The sequence below is a fragment of the Physeter macrocephalus genome, chromosome 20 (genome assembly GCF_002837175.3).
Source record: "Physeter macrocephalus isolate SW-GA chromosome 20, ASM283717v5, whole genome shotgun sequence".
In the NCBI taxonomy this organism is placed as follows: domain Eukaryota; kingdom Metazoa; phylum Chordata; class Mammalia; order Artiodactyla; family Physeteridae; genus Physeter; species Physeter macrocephalus.
In genome coordinates, this window is record NC_041233.1 from 76,932,088 (window position 1) to 76,954,794 (window position 22,707).

General features: G+C 59.6%; 1 protein-coding gene across 8 annotated transcripts in view; it reads right to left on the reverse strand.

The window, feature by feature from the left end:
• EEF1AKMT2 (EEF1A lysine methyltransferase 2) overlaps nt 1-22,707 on the reverse strand; it is a 202,441-nt gene that overhangs the window by 17,038 nt on the left and 162,696 nt on the right. Inside the window, exon 4 of one of the 8 annotated variants that reach the window (XR_008616177.1) lies at nt 21,466-22,093. The exons of 6 other annotated variants lie outside the window; for them this stretch is intronic. Coding sequence is in view for 1 of the 2 variants with exons in the window: in XM_055081116.1 (XP_054937091.1) it covers nt 22,091-22,093 (3 nt within the window). In the remaining variant the exon portion in view is untranslated. Of the gene's footprint in view, nt 1-11,655; nt 22,094-22,707 lie in introns of those variants that run through there. One more of the 8 variants, XM_055081116.1, reaches the window with a different exon arrangement.

A 22,707-nucleotide genomic window follows, 5' to 3' on the forward strand; every position in this document is an offset into this window, starting at 1 on the left:
TACGCGGGCTCTGCCCGGACCGGGGAACGAACCCGTGTCCCCTGCATCGGCAGGTGGACCCTCAACCACTGCGCCACCAGGGAAGCCCCAAGTTTTCTATTTTTAACTCTTACATTTGAGCCATTTTGAGTGCATTTTTTGCCTGTGATGTGAGATAAGGGTACAACTTTATTCTTTTACATGTGGCTATCCAGTTGTCCCAGCACGATTTGCTGAAAAGATTATTCTTTCCCCTTTGAATGGTCCTGGCACCCTCGTTGAAAATCAGTTAACCTACACACACAGTTTTATTTCTGTTAGAACCTTCAGCTCTATTCCATTGAGTTTTATATCTGTCGTGTACCACACTGACTTGATCACTGTTGCATTGTGGTAAGTTTTGAGAAAGGCAAGTGTGCATCCTACTTTGTTCTCTTTTTCAAGATTGTTTTTGGCTATTATGAGTCCTTCGCAATTCTGTGTGAATTTTAGAATCAACTCATAATTTTCTACAGAGAAGTCAGCTGGGATCTGATAGTGATTGCCTTGAGTCTGTAGTTCTGGGGACTTTGCCGTCTTAACCATGTTAAGTCTTCCATTCCATGAACGTGGGATACTTTTCCATTTATTTAGATCTTTAATTCCTTCAACAATATTTTGTAGTTTTCAGAGTATAAGTTTTGCGTTTTTGTTGTTACATTTATTCCTAAATATTTTATTCTTTTTGATACTCTTGTAATTGGAATTGCATTCCTGTGAGATGTGTTTTTAAGAAAGCATTTTAGAGTAAATTTTTCTTAAGCTGAAGGCTAACATGCTAAAGGTCCCAGGTAGTGAAGCAGGTAAGTCCTGAAGGATCTTGCCCCTCACCCTCCTAGCCCAGCAGCTGTTCCAGATGTTGTGGATGGGTCTCTGCCTTGTTTCCTTTCTGTCTAAATGAGAGGCGGGGAGCGGGGGGGTAGGCGGAGATCAATGAGATTAATCAGTCCTCTCTCCAGAGGTGGGGCTGATGGAGAGAAAGGCCCGAAATATTCCCTCGGTATTCATCTCTCCTGGCAGGGGAGCAGAAGGTCAGGGGAGATTGCCCTCACCATCCAAACCTGATCTAGTGAGGACTGTGGTCAGTTATGAATGTGAGTGAGACAGGCCCCTGCCCTGGAGGATCCCCCAGGTTTGTGGGGAAGAGAGACACAAACTCAACACAGAATGGTACGGCTGGCTTGGGGGCACCACACTGCCAAGGACTGAGTTTGCTTGTGAAGGGCACAGCCAGCAATGTCTGTGGAAGTCCAGGAAGGCTTCCTGGAGGAGGTGACATTTGAGCCTAATCTTGAAGGAAAGGCAGATTCTCTGGCAGGCAGAGAGGTTAAGGCTTTCCAGCAGAGGAAAAGATCTACACAGAAGTCCACAGGTGAGAAAGAGGCCACAGCTCTCCTATGGCCCCCGCCTTGCTGGTATAATATTAAATGACTCAAAAAATGTTATAAACTAAAGGTTTTCTCATCTCAAAAGACCTTCCCAGGGTTAATAGTAGTTAAGTTTTATTGTCATTACCTTGGAAATTGCCCTACCATGCATCTGTGAACCCTGGCTTATTTATACATAAGCGTATAAATCATTATCTCATGTAATTGTTTTTAACTATGAGGAAACATAGTTAACTTGGAGAATTAACAAGTTCAAGTGCTTTGAATGTAACAACTAGCTCTGTAGTGGTGGTGGGAAGTCCTGATTGGTAGTGCTTGCCACTTGCCATGGTGTAAATTCTCCCACCATGGCTGATTTTGAGCCACCAGCATGATGTCACTGACCATGGAGTTGGAGAGACACGTGCACGGTCAGTATAGACCAGGGCAGCACACGGCTGTGTGCAACTCACTTAATTTATGTTCTCATAAAGAAAATGATCCCACGACTCTCTCTGGGGTAAAACCAGTATCAGCAATGGAGACATCAGCTGATTTCATCCCCAGTGTGCAGTTGTGGTTGTGTTGATGTAGCCCCAGGAGAGAGGATGGATGGATGGATGGATGGATGGATGGATGGATGGATGGATGGGGATTACACAGAGAGGAGACTGTATGTCTCACCTTTGCAGAGCACAGAGCCGCCAGCAGTGAACAGAGCAAAGGGGTTCCGGGGGAGTTGTCGAGAAGGGAGGGAAGAGGAAGAGAAAGAGATAAGAATTCCCAATCCTATAAGAAATGCTGCCCAGCAAGAGCATTTGCTAGGCTCTGACCCCTGCACCATCCAAGTCTGATAGGCCGGGCAGCACTCAGAGGAGGAGCCAGGTATCTGGAGAACAGCCACGCACCTCTGCTGCTGACGTCTGGACCCTGGTCCCAGCCAGCAGTGCCCCTAAGACATAGCCCCAGCTGGAGCCTGCATCGGACCCGGCATGCAGAGTGCCCGTTTCCGCTGTCTGTCCTCGAGCCTGGGGGCAGAGGGCCCTGAAGTGGCCCCTGTCAGTGCCTTGGTGGCTTTACGAGGGCTCCCAGGCAGCCCCCGCCTAGGTCCTTCCCGAGTGTCGACCACGCGGGACCCAGAATGGGGAGGTAGGTCCAGAATGTGTGGGAGCCGGGGACGGGGTGTGGGCCCCCGGAGGGCAGGGGACGGACCCCCGCCGAAGAGTGAGGCTCCCCTCACTCGACGCGTTGTGGCAGGGGGAGATTTCCCTGGGGCAGCCCGGCCCCGTCGTGCTGGCCAAAGCCGTCTACCTTCTTTCACAGCAGCCCCAGTAACTTCGCCACCTGCTCCTCAGTTCGGTCTGAATGTTTGTTTCTCCCTTTCTGACCAGCTTTTCTTCTCCATCCCTTCCTTCAGGCCTGATGCAGGGTGACCCTGTGGGTGCGGCAGCCAGTGCCCCGGCCGGTGCCCCTGTGGCACGAGATGTGCCCCAGCCCCACGGGGCCCTGCTCTGCCCCTTCCTCCGCCGTCACCACTGTCCCCACTCTGCGTCCAGGGCCTTTGCTCTAGCTGTTTGTTCTCAAGAGGCCGGAACCCCCGCTGAGTTAAAAAAAAAGAAGATCCCAGAGACGTCTCGGGGTCTGGTGCCGACCTCACACGGTCGAAGCGCTGGCTGAGCGCACGTGCGGGCTGGGGGCAGGGCTGCCAGGCTCTGTAGTGATGGGCCTCCCAGACCTACAGGTCCCACACCAACAACGCCACCCCGCCCGCCAGTCTGGAGGGGAAGCCCCCCCTCCCCCCAGCGAGCCACACCGCAAGTGCTTCGTGTGGCTCCGCAGAGTCAAAGGCTGAGCAAATACGGGCCTCTGGATGGGCGTGTGTTAGGGTTCAGGGACTCTGCATTCCCGGCCCAGAGCAGCCAGAGCAGCCAGGGCACCTGTCCCCTCGCCTTCAAGGTGACCACGGCCCCAGCCAACCTGAAGCGTTGCTCTCTACAGCAGCAAGCTAGGCTGCTTAACTTTCTTTTTTCTAATTTATTTTATTTATTTATTTATTTTTGGCTGCTTTGGGTCTCCGTTGCTGCGCGCGGGCTTTCTCTAGTTGCGGCGAGCGGGGGCTACTCTTTGTTGAGGTGCGTGGGCTTCTCACTGCGGTGGCTTCTCTGGTTGCGGAGCACGGGCTCTAGGCATGCGGGCTTCAGTAGTTGTGGCACGTGGGCTTCAGTAGTTGTGGCTCGCAGGCTCTAGAGCGCCGGCTCAGTAGTTGTGGCGCACGGGCTTAGTTGCTCCACGGCATGTGGATTCTTCCCGGACCAGGGCTCGAACCCGTGTCCCCTGCAATGGCAGGCGGATTCTTAACCACTGCGCCACCAGGGAAGCCCTAGGCTGTTTAATTTTTTAAAAGAGAAGTTTTTGTAAATGTCTGCACAGAAACATCCGTATTGGTGGGTTCTTGCTCCTCAGGACCCACCGTGACAATAGCTCGCAGGGGCTAAGTCTGCCTTCCGAGGGGGGGACGACACACCGAGGCCTGCCGGGTGGGGCATCGGGGGCAGCCCCCACCCAGGGCCCGGCCCACAGGTTGCGTTGTTCTCTGGGAGCCAAGGATGCAGGAGCAAAGGTTAGGGAAAGCCAGACGTCGCTTTCTGGACCAGCTGTGGTGCCAGCAGGGCGGTTATTTATGAGACGGTGGAGCGTCCACAAATCAAGGCTTCCCCCAGCAGCGCAGCTGGTGGGGGCTCTGAAATGATCTCGTGGTGCCACCTCTGCTGAACCACTGGAGAGAAAACGGGGCGTCACCCGCGAGGACCCAGGCTTCTCCCGAGCCTCATACAGACCCAGGCAAAACCTCGTCCCCGCGCTGCTGGGTTTCCGTACAGCCTCCGGGACGCTGTGTGCAGGGGTGTCTGTCCGGCCTTAACCGGGCCCGCTCCTCGCAGGCGGTCGGATGGGTGGATTGTGTGCGGTGACGCCTTCCCCTGCCTGAGGAAGGCGGCTCGGAGCTTAAAGACGGCGCCTCCTTGGCGGCGGCCAGGCTCGTTCAGAGCATGCATCGCAGGTCCTAATTTTCTATCTGTTCCAAAAGCTGCCAACTGCTGGATCGAGCTGAGCCCACCATGCTGGCTTCTAAGCCACCTCCAAAGACAAAGGCCAGTCAGCAAAAATTAAAATTCAGCTTCAAAATGGTAACGTGGGCTCAAGCCACAGCGTCACCATCCCGTGGGCCCACGCAGGAGGGCAGACGTGGGCAGGAGCCACGTGGCCTCAGCATGTCCCCTTTGTCCAGGGACGAAGGAGCTGGACCGCTGAGGCACACGAGACCCCTCCAGGGGAGGCCAAGGTGCTGGGGGGCTCACCCCTCTAACGTTAATCACCAGTTAGGGATTGGACCCTGTAATTTTCGTCCACTGGTACTTCCTTCCTGTGTTAATAGCACAGAACGATGCCTTTTCCTCTCCATCCCGACAGACCCGTTGGCTCTCCCGCATCTGTGGGGTCAGATCTATGGGGTTCCCCACTGGGCAGCCTTGGCCGGCGGCTGCAGAGCTGAGGTCAGGCTCTCGGTTCAGACCCGGGGGTCCCTGGTGCCACAGCCCCTCTGATCTGCAGGCGCCCTGCGTGCACTGGCTCTCCAGCCCCTGGGCTCGGCTTTGAATGAATTCATTATTCCCAAGCCTGACGTGGCGTGCTGGGCCGCCAGTTTCTCCAGGCTGGCAGTGCTCGGAAGCTGGCCACTGCCAAATCCAGTTGTTTGACTTAATGTTTCAAGGCCAAGTTCTTTCAGGAAAGTTCTCTCCATCCCCACCCCACCCCCCTTAGAAAAATAGATGTGCAATTGACTGGCTTTGCAGATTTTTAATCCATCATTCTTTCCAAAGAATAGCGTGAACAGCTCATTCGTTCACACACATAACACTCTCTCTTTCCATCTCTGTCTGTCTGTCTGTCTCTCTCTCCTCCCAAATGCACATGAGATGGAACTGGGAGAGTTTGGACTCTGAGCATTTCGGCTGCAGAGCAAGTGCTAGCTGTGGTCTATGCAAAAGAAAGAGCCCTTGGCCGCCAGGAAATGGAGGTACTCATGGGTGGCCATGGGGAAATGCTGGAACCTTCCATGCGGGCTTTGCTGCAGCTGGATGTGCCTGTTGGCATTCCTCTTAATGCCTGTGATGTCGTAAAAACCTGACCTAGTTAATAATCCATCTATATATTTATACTCCCGCCTCTTCCTCACGGTGGGAGGGGTGGCGCCCTGCAGGCTCTGGACTTGGCCTGGCCTTTCCTGGTGGCGAGGGCACACACAGTCAGAGGGGTCTTTCTTGTGCCCCGAAGGCACCATCAGAGCCAAGAGAACTTTTCCTGGCCCAGAATTCTGAGTCAAGGTGTGACGTGGGCCTTGGCAAAGGCGAGCATCTCCAGGCCTTCCTCAGACAGCCATTCCCACCCCTTTGCCACTGTGCTGAGACTGGGATGTAGCCCCAGGCTGGGAGCTGTAGGAGGGTGGGGTAGCATCCGTCCCATCTGCCCAGGGGGCCTGTCCCACGGGATGCACCCAGTGACTCAGCTGGAAAGGGAGACAGAGTGGGTCCATGGCCCAGCACGGCCACTTACCTGCTCTGGGACCGAGGGGTTCACAGCCCCTTTCTGAGCCTGCTTCCTCATCCATAGATCAAAGCCCAGATCATAATCCTGCACAAATTGAAGGGCAGAGGGGGCTCGTGGTATTGGCCGTGCCCTGTAACGTCCAAGAAGGCCCTGTGGTTTTTAGCAAACACCGTTGCCCACCTCTTTGCAGAAAAAGGGATTCCCTGTCCCAGATAGAAAAGATCTCTCTTGTCCTGAGGCCCAAGATCACTGTTGTTTTGCGAAGTTTCCACCTGACCTGAGCGTGACGCCTTCCTGTCTCCACGGCTGTCTGCGTGGGGAACACAGCAGCCGCTAAAGGAGGATGTGGAGCTTGCAGAATACAAGGCCTCCAAAGGGAGGTCGAGGTGGATATTGTGTTCAGTGCTATTTCGGGGTCTGGGCCTGTTAATTAAAGGGGAGGCAGGGCAGGAAGGACAGCCTGCCTGCCAGCAGGCATCGGGTTAGTGTCCTGGTGTACAAATGTGTCCTGAGTGTCCAGCCGGGGCAGCGGCTTACAGGGAGGAAAGAGCGTGTGCAGGGAAGGTCCATGCAGGATTGTGGAAGGAGATGAATTTGGCCACCACCAGGTGATCAGGGCCATTTAGGCCACCACAGCCACAGTGGAGGCTCCTGATGGTGTGGCAGAGCTGGGGGGCCTCATTCACAGACCCAGGACCCGGGGCACAGAGTGGGGTCCATCCCACCCCTGGTGGAAGATGGGAGGAGGTAGGGCTCCTGACTCCCCACCCTGCTGCCCCCAGGGCCCTCCCGGGAGCCAGGGCTCCAAGCAGCGCAGATGGAGAATGTCAAGTCTAGCACAGAGTCTGGGGTGGAAACAGGCCCAGAGTGGGAAGCAGACTTGCCCAGAACAGCATGGCAAGTGGCTGGCATTGTGCTGCCTCCCTCGTTTTACAGGGGTGGAAACTGAGGCAGCATTTGTGCAGGCTGCTCTTTCTTCCTGCTGGGCAGCCCTCAGGTGGTCTGCATGTGGCAGCAAGGTGGTCCTCACTGCCCATTAGAGTCACAGGGGGAGATCAGACCCGCCAACCCCTGGGCCAACCCCAGACCAACTCAGGGAAACCTCTGGCGGGGGTGGTTCAGGCATCAGCATCCCTAATTGATCTTTGCAAAGACTAGCCCTTTGTTTCAGTGATTTTTCTCTGTTGTCTTTCTGTTTTCAATTTCATTGTTTTCCGCTCTGATCTTTAAATAATTTCCTTCCTCTGCTTGCCTTGGGTTTGTTTTGCTCTTCTTTTTCTATTTTTCTCTGTTGTCTTTCTGTTTTCAATTTCATTGTTTTCCGCTCTGATCTTTATTATTTCCTTCCTCTGCTTGCCTTGGGTTTGTTTTGCTCTTCTTTTTCTGATTTCTTAAGGTGGGAGCTTAGATGATGGATTTGAGAACTTTCCTCCTATGTAAGCATTTTTTTAAAAAATTAATTAATTTATTTATTTTTGGCTGTGTTAGGTGTCCGTTGCTGCGCGCGGGCTTTCTCTAGTTGCGGCGAGTGGGAGCTACTCTTCGTTGCTGTGCGCGGGCTTCACATTGCGGTGGCTTCTCTTGTTGCGGAGCACGGGCTCTAGGCGTGTGGGCTTCAGGAGTTCTGGCGTATGGGCTCGGTAGTTGTGACTCGCAGGCTCTAGAGTGCAGGCTCGGTAGTTGTGGCGCACGGGCTTAGTTGCTCCACGGCATGTGGGATCTTCGTGGACGAGGGCTCGAACCCGTGTCCCCTGCATTGGCAGGCGGGTTCTTAACCACTGTGCCACCAGGGAAGTCCCCTATGTAAGTGTTTTAGTGCTATAAATTTCCCTCTGGGTCCTGCTCTAGCTGCGGCCCACAACTTTAATACCACACACGACTCATTGTTCTAAGCTCCCCAGGTGATTCCGATAAGCAGCTGGATCTGAGAACCAGCATTCTCGTCTCCTGTCTGATCGTGGGCCTCTGGAAATGGAGCTGACAGCACTTCCCAGCCTACTCCCTAGCGTTCTGAGGAAGAAGTTAAGCTTTTCCTGCTGAAGAAGCTTGTTTAGGGGTAATTTAAGACACCTTCCTCCGCCTTATAACACACACTGGAAAAGTTAATTCTTAAGTTTGTATGGCAGTAAGCAGTTAATTAGTCAGGAAACCGGGGGGAGGTGGGAAGGAGGGGGAGGGGGCGGGAGGGAGAGGGGCCCTATCAGATGTGAAGTATAGTGTAAAGCCTCAGTCCCTGGAACTGTATAGTCCTGACACACACCTGGGCTGAGGGACGGTGCTCCTGCAGTGCCAGGCCCTGTGCCCAGAGTCGGGTGCCCAGGAAGGAATAGCATTTCAGACGGCACCTGGGGCCCTACTTTCCACGGGATCTTCAACTTACACAGCTTCCTTCTACCCATTGCCAGACCAGCCTGCCCATTCTCCAGTCCTGGCAACCTGAGCCCTTTAAATACACTGAGCCTAGGGCTCAAGCCCCAAAGGTCACTGGAGGGGAGCCGAGGCTGAGCGGGTTGAGAGAGAAGATGAGTCACTGGGGCTTCCCCGAACTTGGGGAATGCCCTGACCCCTGAATCCTGAGCCTAAACCACTGCCATCAGCCAGCTTCCCCCTTCTGGTCCTGCTTCCCCATCTGTAAAGAAGACAGCGCCCCCCTGAGGATCACTGAGCAAGTGCATCTGAGGGCTGCTGCCACCATCCCCACCCACAGCCAGATGGGAGCTGCTTCCAGGGCTTCCTGGAGGCCAGAGGGCCAGACTGTTCAGGGCTGGCTTATGGCTTCCCAGTAAGTCGTGGGACAGGACCAGGGTCTGAGGAAAATCAGAGCAGTGTTGAGTGAATGTTCTGGAGGAGCAGCTGGTCCTCCTGGGCTGGAGACGAAACCGAAGCAAACAAGGTTCCGTCTAGGAATCGTCCATGGCGCGGCGGGCCGCCAGGAGCCAGCGCAGCTTGGACGGGGTCCCTGCACGCACAATCGGCCCAGTGTGGGGCGCGCCGCGGGGATGAATGGCCCCTCACTGGGCGGCTTTGACCATTTACGAGGTGCTGTCTGGGCTGTGATGAATGAGGTGGCGTCCGTCAGCTTTTCGGGGAACCCAGCCGGGGTGGAAGGTGCCAAGTAAATACGGGGGAGGGGCGCTGGTCTCCCCGCTGGTTCTCTCCAGGCCCTCCAGACCGTGCCTCAGTTTCCCCGTCTGCGCCCACTCCCCGATGCCCGGCCCTGTGTTGTAAGTGCAGGTGGTGAGAGTCCTGGCAAGAAGGGAGCCCAGGAACCCCCTCTGCTCGGGCCTCTGCCCGGCAGGTGGCCGGCTCAGCTCTCTGGAAGGACACACTCGTCCCATCCCTGTGCAGCCTCCCCGGGCTGCCTCAGGCCAGCATCTGCCCTCCCTGGGCCTCAGTTTTCTCACCTGAGAAATGAGGGGTTGTACCCTAAAGTGCCTCCAGCTCCTGGGTTTGGGGGCTCGCTTACCGTGTTTGGGGCTTGTTCCAGCCGCTGGGTACAGGGACGATGCCAGCGTTGGAGACCCAGCCCCACCACGTGCTGGCCAGGTGGCCCGAAGCAGACCGCCACTCCTGTGTCCCCCTCTCCAGGGGCTGAGACGCGAAGCCTTCTCCAGGGGGACCTGAAGGAGGTGCCACCAAGGACGTGCCGGGTGGACCCCCAGTGCTCTCTGTCCCTAGGGTAATGGCTTCAGGCCTATCTGGCACTGTGGGTAGGTGGGCAGAGAGGACGGGGTGGAGGCCAGCCCTGGGGGGTCTCCAGGTGGCATTCGTTGGACGTGGCAGGCACCACCGGCCCCAAGGTTACCTCGGCTCACCTGGGGGTCCTCTGTAATGAACGGATACGCTCTGCAGAGCAGGTGGCATTTGCCACGCCCGGCTGGGTCTCTGGCCCCAAGGTCTGGGCTGGCCTGGACTGTCCCTCCCACGGCTGGCGAGCTGCAGGACCTGTAGGTGGAAGCGCTGTGCCTCTTGTTTATCTGGCTGGGCTGGAGCGTAACCTTGACTTTCCAGCCTCCTTAATACCTCCGGTGAAGCGGTGGCAAAACAAAACTAGAAACTTTGCTTCTATTATCATGTACGTTATTTTTTGTTTTTTTTTTTTTGCGGTACGCAGACCTCTCACTGTTGTGGCCTCTCCCGTCGCGGAGCACAGGCTCCGGACGCGCAGGCTCAGCGGCCACGGCTCACGGGCCCAGCCGCTCTGCGGCACGTGGGACCTTCCCGGACCGGGGCGCGAACCCGTGTCCCCTGCATCGGCAGGCGGACTCTCAACCACTGCGCCACCAGGGAAGCCCCATGTACGTTATTAAGACAGCTTTACCGCAGCCTCCAAGGGAACTTGGAGGAACGGTCCTACCCATTATCCCACCTCACTTAGGCCGCCGTTTATCTCCTCTGGGTTCCTGCCAGCCCCCTTCTGTAGCCATGGTCATGTGCATGTATAACTCTTGTCTCCCCCCGGTCATTGTTCATAGCCGCATCTTATTTTACGAAGCAGATAAACCATACTCCCCTATGGTTGGACTGGTTTGGACTGGTTCCTTTGCTGTCCTGAGCATCTCTGTTGTACCTATAGCTTTTGTCCTTCCGTTCGGCTCACTTTTGTTGAAACCCTTCCACGTGCCAGGCTCTGTATGAGGTCTCTTTAGAATGCAGTCTTTAGGACAGAGTTCCAGGAATGGGGCTGGAGAACTAGATTCTTTTAATGGATCTTAACGTCTACAGCCACATTACCCTCCGACAGAGGGTTGTCAGCTTGCATCCCCGGGGAGGAGGAGGACAGCAGAGTGTGTCTGCGCCCCAGGCACGGTGCATCATGGCAAACGGGGAGGCCGCACGGCCGCTGCAGAGTCACGTGCAGGGCTCGGGAAGGCTGTCCCAGAGGCAGGGGTGCTGCCGATGAGAACCGCGCCCCCCGTGGGGGGACAGTCCTCGTGAACAGGTGCACCAGTCTCAGCGAGCAGCCCCTGGGAAGCGTTTCCTGATGCCCCCCTGGGACGATTTGGCCCTTTCTGTACTGCCTGGCCTCTGGTCTGTGATGGCCATCAGCGCTGTCACCTCATCACCAGCCCGACCAGGGCACACTGTCCTGTTCAGTCCTCACGGGGACAAGGGGAAGTCACCTGCTGCAGCGGGATTTGCACCCCAGCTGCACCAGCCCAGGGCCCCTGTGCGAAGCGCTCCCTCCAGCCCCGCCCCACTGTGGCCCTGCTGACCTCCGAGGGGCCGGGAGGGTCTCCTTCCCTCCCTTTGCACGGGAGGAGCCCACGCTCCGAGCTCAGTGGCAGGTGGGGACCAGGCAGAGGTGCCAGGGGGCAGCTGACACCAGGAGCAGGTCCTGAGCCATCCGGCTGCGGGTCCTTTTTCTGCAGGGGCCCCGGGGGGGCTGAGTGAAGGCGGGGGGCGCGTAGCAGGCTGTCAGGGAGGGAGTGACTGCCGCCCCACCCTGCAGGTGCCCTCTGAGACCTGTGACGTGCAGGATGGGAACTGAACAGTAAAATCCCTCGGTGGGGCTCATTAAACACAGGCTCTAAAACTTCACTTGGCTCCTGGGACCTTTGCCGCTGCCTGCGCTGCCCCGGCCCACCCGTCCCCCGCCCCATCCCTACCCCGCATACCATCTCTCCTGGGTCAGTGTCTGCCTAGGTCTCCTGTTGGCCCCTGAGGTGGGAATGTCCACCCCCAGACGGGAGGAAGTAGCAGGAGAGCCAGGAAGGTCAGCTGAAGCCCCCGGGTTTTATGAGTGGAGAATCTGAAGTCCAAAGAGGAGAGGGGATTTCTCTGAACTTGCCGTGTCCAGGCAGGAGCTTGGGAGCAAGTGGGAGCTAGTTTAGGAAAACCTTGGCTGAACAAGCCAGCGACCCACTGAGCCAGACCTTAGGGAGTCAGGGGAGTGGGTCAAGCCCGTCTTGGAGCCACGCAATAGCTACCTTGGAGTGAGAGGGCCTGAGGTCTGTCTGCTCGTAAGGGAGGAACACCTTCTGAGCTTCTGAGACCCCCTGCCGGGTCCTCGCCGTGCATGAGCCGTGCATACCCTCACATGGGCGGGGCAGGGCCCTCCTGGTCTGTGCTGCTGGGAAGATTGTCCCTCATGAACAGTCATCTGCTTCTCTGTAACCTACAGAGTCTCCCTCTTTGCTTTGGCTGCCGGGGAGCTCAAAGCTACGTTTTTGTTGTTGTTGTTGTTCAAACTCCTGGGCCTCTGGCACTGTCCTGAACGTCACTGTGTGCCTTTCTAGGCTACCTGGGCCATTAAAAAAACCCAACTCTCTATTTCATCCCTGTCGTTCTATGTTGCAGGAGCCGGGTCTTTTTCATTGGTGTGTGTTGTTTCATTATATGACTGGATCACAATTATTGTTCATTCTGCTATTGATGGACACTTGGGTTGTTTCTTGTTCAGGGTCACTATGAACAGAGCTGGTGGAACGTTCCTGTCCACGTCTCTCGGTGGACATGGCCTCACTTCTCTCAGGCACACACCAGGGTGGAATCCCTGGGTCACGCGTACTCATGTGTTTAGCATTAGGAGATACTGTATCTGCCAAACGTTTTCTGGAACGCTGCACCCTCTCACACGCCCCCCACCGCGCTGTGAGAGTTCCCGTTGCTCACATCCTGCCAGCCCTCGGTGCTGCACCCCTGGCCGTTCGGGTGGCTGTGCGGGGTGTACTGCTCTGAATTTGCATATCCCCAGTGGCTCTTGATACTAAGCACCTTTGAGCTCCCTGTGGCCACGGGACCTCCTGGTTGGTGAAGTGCCGGTTTTGACCCTTTTTAAGTGGCACGTGCGTAGCAAAGTAGGTGAAGGCTGGTAGACCAGAAGTCCCACGTGAGCTCCCGGGAAGCCACGGAGCTGATGAAACTGCACTTTGGAGCTCAGGCTGCACATTCCAGGGGATGAGAGCTCCACACGCTGGTCCCTAAACACACCGGGAGGCACGCCCTGGCCCATCGCCTTAGGAGACGTCCCTCCCGAGCTGACAGAGGTTCTGGGTGCGAGCCCTGCTCTGCCACGAGCTCTGGGCAAGTTCCTCACCCGTCCTGAGCCTTGGTTTCTTCACCTATCGGGGTGGGGGGGTATGGGTGCCACCTCCCAGGACAGCTTGGGCGGTGCCAGCTTGGTGCCCCACGTATAGGACCCCCCCATCGTCCACAAGCTCCCCCGGCCTGGACACCCAGGTCTGCGCCTGGTGGAGTTGACACCAGGCCTCCAATGAGTGGGACGGTCTGACCCCTCATCCCCAGGACTGGGAGGCGCACCACCTCTCCATGCCCTCCCTCTCTCCTGGGCCACCTCGTGAGAACCAGAGCTTGGGTGTGCAGGCCCGGGGCTGGCTGCGCTGACTAACCACGGGGTCTTCCTGACCTGGTCTAGCCTCCAAAGGAGGGGGATGTGTGGCGTTTGTGGAGGAGGTGGGGGAGGGTGCCCCGCCTGTGCCCCTGTGGGCCCGGGTTTATTTATTTTTAAATTTATTTATTTATTTTGGGCTGTGTTGGGTCTTTGTTTCTGTGCAAGGGCTTTCTCTAGTTGCGGCAAGCGGGGCCGCTCACTATCGCGGCCTCTCTTGTTGCAGAGCACAGGCTCCAGATGCACAGGCTCAGTAGCTGTGGCTCACGGGCCTAGTTGCTCCGCAGCATGTGGGATCTTCCCAGACCAGGACTCGAACCCGTGTCCCCTGCATTAGCAGGCAGATTCTCAACCACTGCCGCTGTGGGCCCGGGTCGGGGTGCAGGTGGACCTCTCGGGGGATTTGGCCGTTGGAGAGCACATCGAAAGGGTCTGGGCCAGCTTGTTTTAATCTAAACACACACCAGGTGTTCAACATGTTTTTATCAAAGTATTCTGAACAGCTGTCAGGGGCTCCTCTGCTGCGAGGCCAGATGCCCAGCCCCCAGCAAACCCGTCCCTTTGCCTAAGTGAGCTTTTTAGGTGGACCCCTGCCTGCCGCCTGCTAGCCCAGCCCTCTGGCTCCTGGTGGGGTTTGGACAGTGCTTCCGGCAGGTTGGGAAGGCAGACAGGCCTGCCAGCCCTGCTCTGTGACCCCGGGCAGGCCACTTACCCTCTCTGAACCTCTGTTTTGTCAGCTGTAAGATGGGGGCAGTAGCACCTATCTCCTGGGCTGCTGCACAAACCAAAGCAGCTATAGCATGTATGTTCCCTCACCAGGTCCCCGAGGGAGGGGGCGCTCAGTGACTGTCACTGTTATGAATAATATCATGAATAGAGCATCCCATCAGCTTGGAGAAGCGGGCCGCAAGGGCAGGCTTGGGGGCACAGCTGGGTCAGCGTCCCCCAGAGGCTGCCCCTTCCCTCTCAGAGGAGTCCAGCGTCCCTGGGCCCAGCCATGCGGCGTCTCTGCAGGTCTCGCATTGCCCTCTGCCCGGCTCGCCCCTCCCCCGCCAAGCAGGAGCACAGCACTTGTCCTGGGCGGCCTGGCTGTCCCTTGGGGAAGGCCTCCCTGAGATTCGTGGTCCTCAGGACCGTCTCTGCAGATGGTACGTGCTCCCCGGACACCGAGCCCAAGGTGAGCTTCCCGTGCACAGATGAGGCCTTGCCCCTCCCCTTGGCCAGAGTGGCCCACGAGGGCTCTTCGTCCAGCCCTGTCCAGCGCCTGCCGCCCATCCCCCTACCCAGACCGCGCATCTGCCGGGGGCCCCGCCATGCATCATCTCCCTGCGTCTCCACCATGGCCCTGGGAGGGGGTCTTTTCAGCCCCACTTACAGACAAGAGAGTCAAGTCTCCAAGCGTTTGCTCAAGGTCACACGGCAGTCAGGGCCAGCCCAGTCCAACCCCTGGTCAGGCATCCTCTGCCAGGCCCAGCAGGCAACCCACCGCCCTCTGCAGCGCTCCTTCCCGCGCCCCGGCCCGGGCGTGGCTGTAATCAGGGACCTCTGGGGTCAGGCCCGACATGCCTTCTGGGAACAAGGAAAGGGGAAGAAGAGAGAAACCGCCCTCGCTATTCAACAGCCTGTGGGAGCCACGGGGGCGTGTGATGGCTGACCACTCAGGGCTGACCTGGGGTGCCCCGGGGGTTCCCTGCCTCCCAGGGAGCTACGTCTGCTCCAGGGACAGAGCCACCCACTTTGGGGTGCTCTTCCCGTGACACTGGGAGGTCCCAACTGGATTCCCAGCGTCCCTGAGGCCATGGGGCTGTTCATTCATTCATTCAGCGGGTAGGATGGGTCCTGAGACCGTGGTGGGGCTGGTTCTTTCTGCGTCGGGCCGTGCGGAGGGGAGCGGGCGTGAGAGGATGTTCCAGGCAGTGGCACGGGAGGCTCGAGAGCATGACAGGACGAACGTAGAGCCGGGGGGTCGTGGGGAGGGGCGCAGTGCGGGGGCTGGCAGGCTCTGGAGCCCGCTCATGGGCCGTGTTAGGGAGACTGGATTTAGTCTTGGTGGTGGTGGGGAGCCGCACGGTGACGGGCACCCTGCCCAGACCCCCTCAGACCCCTTGCGGCCGGCTTTGTGCAGCCCCCAGCTTCCACGTGCTTCCGCTTCCAACCCCGCACCTGCAGCTCTGCTTAGGGCGCTGCCCTGGGATGCTGGAGCCTGCTTCGCGTGAAGACGCAGAGCCCCGCAGGCCTGGGGGGTGGGGAGGAGGCTGGCCTCTTGGGCTTCGGTTACACTGGCCACGAACAGGGCCGGCCCAGGCTGGCTGTTGACATTTTCATGCTTCTAAGAGTCTGGGTTTGGGGGAGAGGGCGTTTTTCATTCTGCTAAATGGTTCTCCAGAAGGTTCTCTGTGGCCTGGCGCTGCTACCCAGACTGAGAGCTCCGGCGCTTGGGGGCTGGGCAGCGGGGCCTCCCCGGGGAGGTGAGGATCCAGCCTGTGTGTGCCCCGCAGGCTGGGGCCTGGGCTCTAGGCAGGAACAGGATGGTGAGGCCAGGCGGGGGCTCCCAGGCCCTGAGCCCCAGACACCCGCCTTTCTGCCCATTGCCCTTTGGCTATGGGGACGGACTGGCCCCCCGCCGAGATTTCTAGGACAGCCCGGGCTCACAGGGAAAGATGCCTGGCGATGACACACAGCTCCCAGATGATCAGAAGGAAGGAGGCCACTTGCTCGTCTGCTCAGGCAGTCGGCTGACCGTCCCTGTCCCTGGCGGCTCCCAGCGTAAGGCCCCCCAGGGATGCCCCTGACCCCCAGGGAGCTCACAGTCTGGGGGGAGCGTCACACAGGTAACCAGACACCTACAGGGGAGTGACAGATGCTCCGATGGGGTCGACACAGGTGCCACGGAGCACAGAATGGGCACCTAACCGAGGTCAGGGCTGGGGAAAGGCTTCCTCGGGGAGGTGACTCGTTCCTTGGGAAACGAGTCCCAGAGAGCCGGTGGTCGGTGCAGGGCAGCAAAGTCAGAGGCCCGCAGGGGCAGGCAGGAAATGTAGGGGACTGACGGCCTGCTCTAAGGATAGGGAGGCAGTAGAGAGTGCTGGGAGTGTGGTAAACTTGAAGCCACTCGCCGCACTCAAGGGAGCGGCTGCCACACTGCAGCAGCTCAGTTTTGCCTGTGGAATCCCGGCCCATCGTTACTGAATCTTTCAGCTTTTCAAAAGAAGCGAAATGTCCAGCTCCTGTTCTTGAAAAACACTATGTGGGCCCAACCAGACACGTCCAGGGGCCACCGGTTTGTGACTCTGGCCTCGCTGTGCATAGGACTTGGGCAAAGGCTGAGGCAGGGGCTCCAGCCAGGGCTGGGGGTTCAAGGGACCTTGTTTGTCAGTGTGAGGGAGTTTCTCGAGTCCGCCGACGTGCTGGTGGGCGGCCGCGCGGCACCACCCTCGCATCTCTGTGTGTCCCACCTTTGTTCTCCGCACCTCAGCTGCCTGCAGCCGATGGGCAGTGAGAGCCGTGCAGGAAGCAGCTGGCGCGTCGGGTCAGTTCTGGTTAACAAGGTGCCGCCAGGCTGAAACATGCCGTAAACAGGCCCGTTTCCTCCCTGCGGGCAGAGGGCCCCCAGGGCGGGTGCCAGGGTCCACGGTGAAATCCCTCCCCGCTGGGCTCAGGCCCCCGCTGCCCTCTGCCCGGCTGCTCCTGTGGCCGGAGCAGGCCTGGCGCTGGGTGCTGGCGACCCCGAGGCCCAGGTGAGGAGTTCTGGCTTCTCCGCCGTTCTGCCCGGGCACGCCCAGCCACGGAAGGCTGTGCAGCTCCAGTGTGGACCGTTTCCTCGTTCATTTCCTCTTTCATTTTCCTCGTTGGTTTTTCACAAACACCGTGCTATCCTCCGGGCGTTAGTCAAAGCTGGCAAACACTTCCAAGGGCCGTCTCTGGCCTGGAGCTGACCCAAAGGTGAGGTGCACCCCTGCCCGCAGGGCTCTCGGCCTGGCCGGAGGTTGACCAGCGCACATCAGTGATTCCCAGATGCAGAGTATGTCCTGCGTGCCAAGGGAAGAATCCCTAGAATGAGCCCGGATTTAAATCCGGACACAGAGGAGTGAAGTCCCAGCGCTGCCATTTACTGCCCGTGGGACTTTGGGCGGGTTCCTCCCCGTCTTGGGTCTGTGTCATCACCTCTAGAACAGGCCGGACACGGTGCCCATCGTGGGGCGTTGTGCAGGGCACATGGGAAATGCTCCTCAAAGCCCCCCTCAGCAGCCGTGGGGGGCCAGTGCCCAGTTGTCCCCCTTGTCCTTCTGGCGCAGTGTCTGTGGCTCACCCATCCCCCAGCCAGGTGAGCTTTGCCCGCATCCCAGAGCCTGCCGGCCGGCTGGGTGGGACGGGCGACCTCTAGTCGGTGGCAGGTCCCTTCCCCTGCCTCGGGTCACACGCCAGGGCTCAGCGCCTCTGGGACCGGCCCAGCAAGTGCCTCCTCCTTGTGGGAGAGACTCCTGGTCCTTCCCAGCTGGAGGATGGGTCAGCCAGGGTGGGGTTCTGGGCCCTGGGGCGCCACCTGCCTGAAGGAAAGGGGCACCGCAGGACCGCCCAGGCTGCAAGGTGGAACGCACAGACGTGGCCCTCCCCTCTCTCTGGGTAGTACCCCTGGCACACCCCAGGCCCCACGTGCACTTGCAAGGAGAGTGTGTCTCCTAGGTGGGGGCTCAGGAACCCTCCCCCATCTTTAGATCCTCCTCCCATCAGAGGCTGGGCGGAGGGGGAGGGGGAGGCAGCCAACCTGCGATGTCCTGTCCCCTCCCCGGCTGATGTCCGCTGGCGGCTGGAGGCTCCACTGTTAGTTCCGTGAGGGGCCCGGCTCACCAGGGCGCGCCTCTTTCTCATTTGCACAAAGACTCCCAGGGGGAGGGGGTGCTCTGGGGGAAGCTTACCTCTCCCCCTTCCCCACCCCTGCCCGTTACAGATGAGCAGACAGCCAGACAGACGGGAGAGGCCCAGACGCCCGCCAGGAAAGGGAGCTCTGGGGCGCGGCCACCTCCCCTGGCAGAGCTCTGACCTCAAGGGGGATCCCAGGCGACAGAAGTGTGTCCCCATTCCCTTTCCAGGCCAGGGGGCCATGGTCCTCAGAGGGGCCTGAGGCGAGGACTATCCTAGGCCTGGGTTTTTATCTCAGTGCTTTTCCCCTCTGTGATTTTAAAGCATCCCCCCAAGAAGTGCCCGTCTGCGTGAGCCGGCTGGGCGGGGGGAGGGCAGGTCTCTCCCATCAGGGCCAGGAGGGGCCCCGGGCCGCAGGGTCCCCAGGTGGGGCTCGGGGGCTCCAGGCTGGCCTGTCCCAGGTGTTGGGCCGAGTCTGGGCCCAGGCACGTGGTCTGAGGGTGGATGGTGGGAACCGAGGCTCTGGTGGGTGGGGCTGGGGCCCACAGGCCTGAGGCCTGAGCAGGTTTCTGAGTGAGGACAGGGATCTGAGGCTGGAGCTGATGACCGGCCCAGGCAGGACGGCACAGGGCCTGGGTCCTCGTCTCCGGCGTGGCCTCCCTGCAGGCAGGGATGGGTCAGAGTCCCCTTGTGAAGCCGGGCTCGGCGGACCTCAGCAGAACGGGGCGTGGGCTCCGCGGGGAGCAGCTCCTGCGTAGGTTTCTGCGTCAGCGGCAGGAACCGCGGCTCCCGGAGGTGCCCGGGGTGTCTGCCCAGGCCTGGGCCTGCCCCGCCCGCCCTGCTCTGCCTCTGAGATCTGTGGCAGTGAGCTCCCTCCTGGCCACCCCACTGCGAGGTGGCACCTGCCAGCAGCCAGCCCAGGCCGGGGATCGCTGGCTGCCCCACTGGGTCCCAGCAAGCTGCCCTCTTGACGGAGAGCGTCCTGGGCCAGCAGGTGGACGGCAGGAAGCCCCGTGCCGCAGGTCTCACGTTTGGGCCACGGCTGGTGGCAGGAACCCCATAGTCAGCCTTCAGAAAAGCGTGGATGAGGGCGGGAGGCGGCGGATCCCAGGCACCCTCCCCCGGGCGTTTGCCGGAGGCCATGCTCTGGCCTGCGCCGCCTTAGACACAAACACTCGGGCCCTGGCTCTGGAACTCCTGGGGCTCAGATGGAAAGACGCCCTCGGCCCAGCCTCGTCACCTCCGGCCCCATGTGAATCCAAGCCCTCTGTCCTTTTTCTCCAACGTCGTCAGCACAGCCCGGAGTTGGCGTCAGTCTCGGTGGCGTCAACCTCCCAGAGCCACGGCCCGGTTCCCTGAATCCACGTGGCCAGCCCGCCCCAGTGCCCGGCCCTCAGCCACCAGGGGTGTGGCCGGCCCTTGGATAACAGTCAGGACAAGGACACACGCCCCTCCCTGTGCGGGCAGTGCCGTGGCCTCCGGTCTCAGGAGCCTCTGCCCGGCCCTGCCCTGGAACAGACCAGGTGGGGAGCTGGTGGTGGGCGGCGCTGTCTCCTCGAGAACTTCACGGGGAGAGGCTGCACCTGTGTCCCCTCGGTCGGCGGAGCCAGGTGGGCACGGAGACGGTCCTTGCTGGGCGTCCAGCTGCAATTTTCCTTGGGCTGGTACAGAGATCGTCCCTGTGAGGCCGTCCAGGCCGACACAGATTGGCCTTGTTCTCTGCTTCTGTCATTCCCTCCTTCCCCGGGCTCAAGGGGCGTGAGGGGGCGGAATAACTAATGACAGGCGGCGCCCTGCTGGGTGGGGGCCTTTGTTCATTTACTGGTCGGCAGACACTTCCTGGGTGCCTGTGTGGGCCAGGCCTGTGTGGGCAGCCACTGGTGCAGGAAGCCTGGCCCCCCTCCCTCTAGGCAGCCCAGGTCAGCTGGTGCCCAGCCAGAATGGTACGAGGGTTTGGCAGGGGCGGGCAAGTTCTGGGTGCTCAGAAAAGAGAGCAGCTCGCCACGGAGCGTAGAGTTGGAGACGGGAACAAGTGGGTGAGGCTTTGAAGGATGAATAGGAGTTTGCAGGTGGAGCAGGACATGGTGGTCATGCCATTCCGGGACGTAGCGTGGACAGAGGTGTGGGAGAGCGTGGAATGTCTGAAGAGCAGTGGGCCCTGGACACTGGGTGACCGGGAGGACACCCAGTTGGGACGGACTTGTCTGCTCTGCTGAGGAGCTGGGCTGTGACATGGGTGATAGGGAGCCTCAGCAGAGTTTACACAGGGAGAGGGGGGAGCTGTTGACAAGAGGGGGAGGATCTGCTGCCCCTCAGCCATACAAGCACCCAGGGAACCTGCCTCTGCCTCCAACTTTGGGGAGGGACCTGAGGGCCATGCTCAAATGGATGGCGGGGGCAGGGATCCAGCCTCGTGCCCCCTTTTCCAGAAGCTTCCCTGACCCCCGCACATCCCCCCGTAAGTTCCCTCAGACCCCACACCTTTTTCTTCCCTTCCCAGCCCTGGTCACGACTGTGAGTGTGGGACTGGACAGTGAGCCCTGGGAGGGCCGAGGGCAGAGGGCAGGAGGCCGACCCTGGCGTCGGCTCGAGGGCCGGCACGTGCAGGCGAGGTGCCAGGGGCTTCATTCTCAGAGTGACCCTGAGAGCCGGGCCATATGCCCACCTTACAGATGGGGAAAATGAGGCTCAGGGAAGTGAAGAGACAGCTGGTTGGGGACGGAGCAGGGAGCCCACCCTGTGTGGGCCTGGGGCAGGGGAGGCGCAACCGTGACCCCCGTGGGGGCCCCGGCCGAGCCTCAGCTGAGCCTGTGGGTGCAGGGAGAGGGGGCTTCTCCTAAGTCCCAGTGGGGCGGAGGGGTGGTCAGGGCACAGCCCACTCTCTGCCCGGGAGACTCTGGTGTCTGCTCCCCACCTCTATGTGCTCTCTTTCTCCTCCTTTCTGCTTCTCTTTCTCGCTTCCTTCCCTCCATCCCTCTCTCTGCTCCTCTCCCTCCGTGTGTCTCTCTGCCCCCTGCTCTCTCCCACCTTCTTTCCTCTGCTGCTCTGTTCTCTGCCCCTCTCTCTTCCCTCCCTCCGTCTCTCTTCCTCAGTGTGTGTGTCTCTCTGTGTCCTCTGTCTGCCTGTCTGTCTCTTCCCCGCTCCCGTCTCAGCCCTCCCGGCCCAGCTGTGCCCGCCTCTCCCCTTCCTTCCCCACGCGTGCAGCCCTGTCCGGGCAGGGCCTGCTCAAAGCCAGGGGCGTCTCTTGGCCCCTTTGTCCATTACCGTCCGTTTCTGTTCCCACTGCCAAAGGGCATGTCTTTGCTGGGTTTCTCGGTTCAGCTTCTGTAGTGTGACATCTTTGAGGCCCCGTGGGTTGCAGGTCACTGGCCAGCGTGCAGTGGAGGCCTCTCCTGGCCAGTTAGGCCGTGCATAGCTGCCTCGGGGGCTTCGAGGGGGGCGGGCCCAGGAAGCGTCCCCTCCATGAAACCCGGCTCCCTGAGAGCCACAGCCCACAGCAGCATCACGTAATTAAGACATAAAAGTCCACGATTTCCTCTGTGTGTTGGCAAACAGCGGCCGGCTGCTAATGCAATCCTTTCTTTTAACGGATTCTTGAATTTAAATGATATGTAATTAAACGTAATTAGCCACGTACCCATTCGGCTTGGTACCGTATGCTGAGTGGGGCCGCCTTGAATCTCATTATGAAGCATCTTCTTTTATGGGCGGATTTCTTCTTCCCTCTCGGGGTGGAGTTCGTTTGACTGGACGGTAAACCTGTCCCAAGGGCCAGTGAAGGTCCGAGGAGGGCAGTCCTGGGCCAGCCGCCCAGGGGATGACGGGGATGACGAATCGGGGGCGGGGGGGTTGCTGGGAGAAGTTCCGGTTCTTTGAGCAGCCACTGGCCTCACTGTCGAGGAGAGAAAAGTCAGGAATCTGATGGGAACTGGTGGGAGGGGGCACAGAGAGGGGACAGGGGTGTCAGCGCCTGGGCAGGTGCAGCCTGAAGACGTCCCCCTCCCCTGACAACCCCCTCCTGATTGGTGGCTGGGGCACCACCCCGTCGGGGAGCCGGGCCTTGGGGCTGCCCTCCAGCCCCAGGGGCAGCGGAGGGAGACCCGTAAGGGTGCATCCCGGGCCACGCAGGGCTGCAGCCTCACGCACAGAGGCCAGCACGAGGCAAGACCAGGGGCCGGGGGCCGGGATGCTGGTACCGCCATTGGGACGTCCCCTAGGGTCCCGGCCTCCCTGCCCCTCCTGCCGGCAATGCCTGTGGTTACACACGCCCACCCCACCCACCAAACTCACTGTCTCCCCTGCGCCTCGGATGCTGATGTGTATCCGCGTGTCCCATCTGCCTGTCCCGCCAGCAGCCTGTGTGCCCAGGGCAGGGCCCAAGGCCGGGTCCTGGCCAGTCTCCCTGCCCGGCACACAGTGCCCTCCCGACGGCTGGCTGCGTCCTCACTGGTGGTGATCACCGTGCTGAACGCCCGCACAAGGCCTGCGGGGCCCCTCCAGCCTCGC